This window comes from Saccopteryx leptura, chromosome 2 (genome assembly GCF_036850995.1).
Source record: "Saccopteryx leptura isolate mSacLep1 chromosome 2, mSacLep1_pri_phased_curated, whole genome shotgun sequence".
Classification (NCBI taxonomy): Eukaryota; Metazoa; Chordata; class Mammalia; order Chiroptera; family Emballonuridae; genus Saccopteryx; species Saccopteryx leptura.
Genome location: NC_089504.1, coordinates 281,206,188 through 281,213,554, shown reverse-complemented (window position 1 = coordinate 281,213,554; position 7,367 = coordinate 281,206,188). Strand labels below are relative to the sequence as shown.

The following is a 7,367-nucleotide window of genomic DNA, read 5'->3' as shown; positions in this document are numbered from 1 at the left end:
TTGTTGGAGGTCACATGGCCAACTTTATTCACTGTAGCACACTGTCTCTGGAGTCCTAGCCATAGTTCATTCTGGATACTTGCAGAGGTTTAATGAAGACATTTAATATAGAGTTGAATGGGGGAGAGAACTTCAGATACTGGCCCCTAGCCTGTTTCCTCTTTGTGGGTCCCTTGGTCCCAGCTCCTGCCACCCTGCAACATATGCACAAACACATGCACATGACATGCACACACAGGCAGCTGAACTACTGATATGAACTTAATGCTCATTTGTATATAATTTTGTATCCAGTTTTATTACTCATTAGATGCCCCAGCATATGTGAAGCCTTCCTGAGCTACCCTGCCCTCCTTACCCAGTATACTTCACACTCGAGTTTTTCCTCTTTTCCACTTTGCTCCTTTTAGCCCTGACTTTCTTCCTAAGAGGTTCTAATTCCCAGTAGATTAGGTTGGGCGGGGCAGCCTAGAAAAAGTCCTTATGGGATCTGTGTCAGGAATCTGATCCTGCTTCCCCGGGTGGTGGGATAGGTGGGAGAACAGAGGCCAGGATGAGGAGGTATAGGGTGATTGAGTACCATGGTGATGAGGGCAGGGCCTGAACAGTAGGCACAGGCAGTATGGGAAAGGGGCGGTTGGTACCAACTTTATGAAGGATGAAAGCAGTGGTGGGATTCAGCGGTTTGCACTGGTTTGGCAGAACCAATACCTAATTTTTGTTGAGTTCAGCTAACAGGTTCTTAAAATGGCACTTGTAATCACTGTTCTCCTTATGGTGGGGGCCTGGGCAGCTGCCCAATGTGGAAATCACAAATTTACATTCCTTACTCTTTTGTAACGTTCATCTACGCAACAGCGTATTCTAAGCACCCGTAGTAATGTTCATTCTGTCCATGGGTGAAAAAAATTGCAGGTGAGGATGCCAATCAAGAAGCAATATGGAGCCTGACCTGTGGTGGCGCAGTGGATAAAGTGTCGACCTGGAAATGCTGAGGTCGCCGGTTCGAAACCCTGGGCTTGCCTGGTCAAGGCACATATGGGAGTTGATGCTTCCAGCTCCTCCCCCCTTCTCTCTCTCTGTCTCTCCTCTCTCTCTCTGTCTCTCCCTCTCCTCTCTAAAAAAATGAATAAATTAATTAAAAAAAAGAAAGTACTGACTTAACATCACATAATAAACCTTCCTCTTTAAAAAAAAAAAAAGAAGCAATATGGAAATATCTTAAATAACAGTTTTATTTTTTTTCAGGTATTATTTAATATTTTTTCATTAATATTTTAAAACTTTCTTATAATTTGGTTTTATGTACCTCTTTTATTGTTATTTAAGTATTAAATGCATGAAATAATAAACTACCTTTTGGTATATATTTTTTTACACTTTAAACAGTCATTAGGGCAGAGAACTGGTTGTTAAATTATTTGAATCCCACCTCTGGATGAGAGCTTGGTGAGAGCAAGGACTTTTGGGTTCTCTTCTGCATCTTAGTGCTATCCATTGTGCTTTTCTAGATTTCCTTGTTAGTGCCTTGTACAGCCTTCTTTCCCAGGGTAAAGGAGACATGGGAAGAAGCTGTCAAAGTCGTGCTGGGACTTAGAATGGGACCATGGTACTAAAATTGAGCTTGCTGGGGGTCTCTGTCCCTACTGCCTCTGCTGTAGGAGACTGAGGGTTTCATCTGTGATTCTGCCCTGGCTCCCACCCCAGCCCCACCCCTTCCCCAGATCTCCATTTCTTACTTATGAAATATGCATGGAGAACAGATGTCCCTGCTCCCGTACTGCCTGCCTCCCCCCACCCCTTGGGCCAGCCCCCACTTCCAGCTCCCATGTGGGGGGAGTTCCCAGGTCCCTCTGCCAATGGCTGCCTGGCCTGCCTGTTTAATATTGATGAGGGGGGGAGCCTGGGCCAGCCAATGGAGAGCTGAGGGCGTGTGTGTGTTTATCTCCATATATATATACACATATGTAGGGCTGGGCCACCTCAGGTGTGTATGTGTCTGTGTCTCTGTGTGTGTGTGAGTGTGTGAGTACTGGTGTCCCCAGTACCTGGCCAAGCCCACCCCTTCCTCGTGGGTCTTATATCCCCATCATGTGTACCCTTCTCATCTGCCCTGGAGCCTGTACAGCCATGCCACGCTGCCCCCGAGAGCTCTAGAAAGCTGGTCACTAACTTTGCAGATGGATGAGTTCTGAGCAGCCAGAGGAGACTGGGGCTGTCACCGCTGCCCCTGTCCTGCCAGCTTGGATCCCCTCACAGGGTCCTCCTAGGTAAAGGGGGAACCATGGGCTGGGAAGGGGTGGGCGTGTCCCTCCCACTCTGGCTCAAGTTCCCTCGCGGAGCCTCCCTCTAGTTCTGTCTAGTGTGCTGTGTCTTTCTGCCCTGAACCTCCCTCTTACCCACTTCTCCCCTTTGACTCTGTGCCTGCCTTTTCTCAGTCGGGTTGGGAATAGCAGAAGTGGGGCATGTCCTGGATGTTTGGGATTGCTGCACCCCCTGATCCTCGGAGCCTGGAACTTTGAGACCAGAAGTGGCTTTTGGAGTGAAGACTCAATGGGTAAATAGAAGCTGCTGCCAGGACTGGAGCTGGGAAGGATACTGGGGCCAGGTGGAGATGGGGCAGGGGTCAGGTTCAGAGCAGACAGGAAGGGAGGGCAGGGCAGAGTGATCAGGGATGCAGACATATTAGGACTGGACAAACGGAGAATTGGGCTGTGAAAGATGTGTTGAGAACCCCACTGCTGGACTCCTGAAGCATGGGGATAGGGGAGTTGGGGGACTGAACAGGTACAAAAGGTACTGACTGTGGGGCTCCCCACACTCCCCTCCTGTTCCTTTGGACTCCAGAATATAGAGTTCTAAATTTCAGACTAACCACCTTCTGTTATGTGTTATGGTTGTGTGTGTACATGCCAGTCAAATATTGATGACCTTGTACTACCTCCCCAGAGCTTAGTAACAATTTGTCAACTACAATTGAGCTTGTCTTCTGTGCAGTGGGATGGGGCAAGTTTGGGGGTTCCTGAGCCCTGTGAGGATGTCTATCAGGGAGGAGAACCAAGGCTGACAAGGAAGGGGTGATGGTGACTGTGAGGGAGTGTCAGTGTTTCTGCTTCTGGCTATTAAGTCCAGCTGAGCTCACAGTGAGTGGCTCACTGTTCTTAACACCCCTTAAAGCAGAGCCCTTTCCCTAGCTTTCCCAGGCCATGTTCCTGCTGCCTTGCACTGACCTCCTCTGGTCCCAGGGACAAGCAAACCCTAGCCAAGCACCATAATGGTGGACCCAAGAAGCTGTCCACATTGTCCTCTGCAGGCCATGTATGAACTGACCGTGGGCTGTGGGAGGGTGCCAAGTAGAAAGCTGAGTATGTGCCCTTTCTCCAAGCTTTCTTGCAAAGGAAGGGCCAGAGGAAGGTCTGAGGTTATTGAGGTCAGAGCTAGAGCAAAGAGTTGGTCCTGAGCTGGGGGATCATAGCCAGAGGAGATCCTTTTCCCTGACTCCAGTGGACAGGGTGGTAGGATCTAGTGTCTGCAGCGGTCGTATGTAGGAGTGGGGTATGGGCTGAGAGCCATTTAGCTGAGGCAGCTGTGCCGAGCTCCATATGTCCCAGTCCACTCTACAATGGGCAATCTGTGTGTTTATTCCAGCCTCCTCCGTATGCCCTCCCCCCACAAGGATGCACGGGGGCCCTGGGGGGGAGGGAATCACAGGGCCAAGCCTTGATGTTCCCACCTCACTGATAAAAGTTCAGAGTCATAGCCAACCCCTCTTGGAGCTATGGCTTTCATCTCGCTCAGATTATTTTTCTTTTCTTGTTATTATTTAAAACATTTTTGTTGTGGTAAAAAACACAACATAAAATTGACCATTTTAAGGATTCAGCTGACTAGCGTTAAGTATATTCATTCACATTGCTGTGAAACAGATCTCCAGAACTTTTCATCTTGCAAATCTGAGTCTCTACACCCGTGAAATAGCACCTCTACTTCCTGCCTCCCCGCAGCCCCTGGTAGCCACCATTCTATTTTCTGTGTTTGTGAAACTGACTTCTTGGGTACTTTATATAAGTGGAATCATATATATTTTTTTGTGACTGGCTTATTTCACTTAGCATAATGTCCTCAAGGTTCATCTATGTGGAAGCATGTGACAGGATTTCCTTCCTTTTTAAGGTTGAATAATATTTCATCGTATGTATATGCCTCTCTTTCTTAAACATTCATCTGTCAGTGGATGTCTGGGTTGTTCCCATATCTTGGCAATTGTGAATAATGCTACAGTGAACATTGGAATGGAGACACCTACCTCTTCAAGATCCTGATGTCAATTTTTTTTTCTAATTTTAGTTCTTTTGATTATATATCTCTATACTGTTTTCAGTAGTGGTTGCACCATTTTATAGTCCCACTAACAGGGTGCAAGGGTCCCAATTTCTCCACACCCTCAATACTTGTTACTTTCTATGTTTTTGTTAGCATCCTTCCTAATGAGTGTGAGGTGACATCTCATTGTGGTTTTGATTTGCATTTCTCTAATGAACCATGTTGAGCTTCTTTTCATATATTGTTGGCCATTTGAATATTATCTCTGGAGAAACGTTTATTTAAGTCCTTTGCCCATGTTTTATTTTTTAAAAGATTTTTATATATTGATTTTACAGAGGGGTAGAAACAAGAAGTATCAAGTCATGGTTGCTTCACTTCAGCTGTTCATTGCTTGCTTGTTGTGTGTGCTTTGAGCAGTCAAGCCCAGGGTTTTGAAACCACGACCTCAGCGTTCTGGGTCGAAGCTCTGTCCACTGTGCCACCACAGGCCGGGTCCTTTGCCCATGATTTAATCAAGTTATTTGCTCTTTTGTTATTGAGGAGCAGTTCTTTATAATATTCTAGATTTTGGCCCCCTTATCAAATAGGTTATTTGCAAGTATGTTTTCCCATTCTGTAAGTTGCCTTTTCACTCTGTCCACTTTGTTTTTTGATGCACAAAAGTTTTTAAATTTTTTTTTAGGCCTACTCTTTTTTTAAAATACATATTTTTTAATTTTAGAGAGGAGAGAGAGAGGGAGAGAGGGTGAGAGAGAGAGAGAAGGGGAGAGGAGCAGGAAGCATCAACTCCCATATGTGCCTTGACCAGGCAAGCCCAAGGTTTCAAACCGGCAACCTCAGCGTTTCCAGGTTGATGCTTTATCCACTGAGCCACCACAGGTCAGGTCAAAAGTTTTTAATTTTGATGTAGTCCTATTTGTCTATTTCTTTTGCTTTTGCCAGTGCTTATGGTGTCATATCTACGAAATCATTGCCAAGCCCAATGTCATGAAACTTTCCCCCTGTGTTTTGTTCTAGGAGCTATATAGTTTTAGGTCTTACATTAGATCTTTAATCCTCTTGCTCAGTTTTAGCCTACGCCATATCCTCCACATCACCTTCTCATTCCTTGTTGCTCACCTGCATTCTCTTCCTTCTTACTGTCTTCCCTCCTACTCCTTCACATGTTCCCCTCCCTGTCCTCCCTGTTTCTGCCCTTCTTACCCCACACAGCACTCCCCCTCCCCCAGGCCTTCTCAAACCTTCCTTATGTTCTCCTCCTCTCTGAGCTGTCCCTCATTCCTCCCTATCAAGTTCCTCTTCTCTCTTTCAGGCTCCCAACTGGAACCCTGACCATGAAATCCTGAAGTGGTTCTGACTTCACCAGCTCAGTGGCAGACTCCACCACTCCAGGCCCTTCCTGCCTCTCCCACAACCAACTTTCAGGCTCCGAGAGGGAGGGGTGGGGAGGAGATCCTGATCTCACGGGGCAGAGGGGGTCCATCATGATGCTCAATTCAGACACCATGGAGCTGGACCTGCCTCCCACCCACTCTGAGACAGAGTCAGGCTTCAGTGACTGTGGGGGTGGGCCAGGCCCTGATGGGGCTGCGCCCAGGGGTCCAGGAGGGGTGCAGTCCCTGAGCCTGGAACCAGGAGAACCTGGCAGGAAAGACCTGCAGCACTTGAGCCGGGAGGAACGGCGGCGCAGGCGCCGGGCCACAGCCAAGTACCGCACGGCCCACGCCACGCGGGAGAGGATCCGTGTGGAGGCCTTCAACCTGGCCTTTGCGGAGCTGCGTAAGCTGCTGCCCACGCTGCCCCCGGACAAGAAGCTCTCCAAGATTGAGATCCTGCGTCTGGCCATCTGCTACATTTCCTACCTGAACCATGTGCTGGATGTCTGAAGGCAGCCCGGATGCGTCACCTTCCTTGGGCTTTGCAAGGTTCCTTCTCATCGCCCACTGGCTAGAACAGCCATCTCTTCCTTGAGCCCTGTGCCCTGGCATGGGGTCCCCAGTCCCAGGCCCAGGAAACGTGTTGCATCCCCCACTGGTCCTGAAGGCTACTTTCTATTACCCACCCAGGCATCCTCGGGCTGGTCTGATGGGCACCTTATGCAGTTTGTGGTTTGGCCCCAGCTGTTAGAAGTGTTAGTATATAGTTTTTGCTGGACTTACTAAGCCCACCACATATGCTTCCCACCCCCCAGCTCTCTCATGGGCTGCTGTCTCTTCTACGCCACACCCAAATTTTCAGATACCTAGACACACTGCTATCCTCTCTCCACCCTGTTTCAGCTTCTGCCATGGTAGGAAGTGGGCATCAGCACAGGAAGGGGGCAGGCTGGGCTTAGCGTGGGGTGGGCTTCTTCCTCAGAGACTTCAGTCTAGTTTGGCAGAGGGGTCTGGGGAAGAGTGGTCTGGGGAGATAATGTCTGCGAGGGAACCTCAGTAGCTGAAATTAGGGGGAAAGTCTTAGTTTATTATTATTATTATTATTATTATTATTATTATCTTATTCCTGAGGATGCAGACCTTGGATTTTACTTGATAGTGAGTGCCTTGCCTTCTCTGAGCTATTTGGCATGCCCCTTCAGACCCCTCCCACTCCTACCATCCCAATTTTCTCCCTCCCTGGATGCAGAGCTAGAGAAAGAGAAACTAGATTCTGGAGTAGGGAATGATGCCCCAACTCATCCAGGGAATGGGTGGGCCAGATCTCACATCTGCTTCCTCCATTGCAGCCCTCCATGAAAATGTGCAAACCTACACGTCCCTCCTTTAGATACAGGGCAGTGCCCATCATTGCCCTCTGCGAATGCTCAGCTCTCCTGGCCTTAGGGCCTATTTATTACTTTTTTTATTCTTCCCTGAGCTGCCTGCAGCAAGGGAGGAGACACCCACCCACCCCATCCTCAGGCTTTCTGCCCCACACTGGAGCCTGGGGTGCGCAGTGGAACAAGGGCCCCAGGACCTGTGTAGAAGAAAGGAGCCCACTGCGCTTACCATGCTCCTTTTCCCTCACACCAAACTCCTAGCTCTACAAGGATATTTATTTAT

At 48.4% G+C, this 7,367-nt stretch overlaps 1 protein-coding gene across 1 annotated transcript; it reads left to right on the top strand.

Moving 5' to 3' along the window:
• Positions 1-2,060: 2,060 nt before the first annotated feature.
• NHLH1 (nescient helix-loop-helix 1) lies at positions 2,061-6,748 on the top strand. Its single transcript, XM_066366077.1, has 2 exons — positions 2,061-2,270; positions 5,639-6,748. Exon 2 carries the CDS (start codon positions 5,811-5,813, stop codon positions 6,210-6,212), a length of 402 nt encoding a protein of 133 aa, XP_066222174.1. The 5' UTR covers positions 2,061-2,270; positions 5,639-5,810; the 3' UTR covers positions 6,213-6,748.
• The last annotated feature ends 619 nt before the right edge of the window (positions 6,749-7,367 follow it).

Bases quoted from the DNA above. Each gene is read 5' to 3' on its own strand.
- NHLH1 (XM_066366077.1), top strand. From the start codon at position 5,811: ATGATGCTCAATTCAGACACCATGGAGCTGGACCTGCCTCCCACCCAC.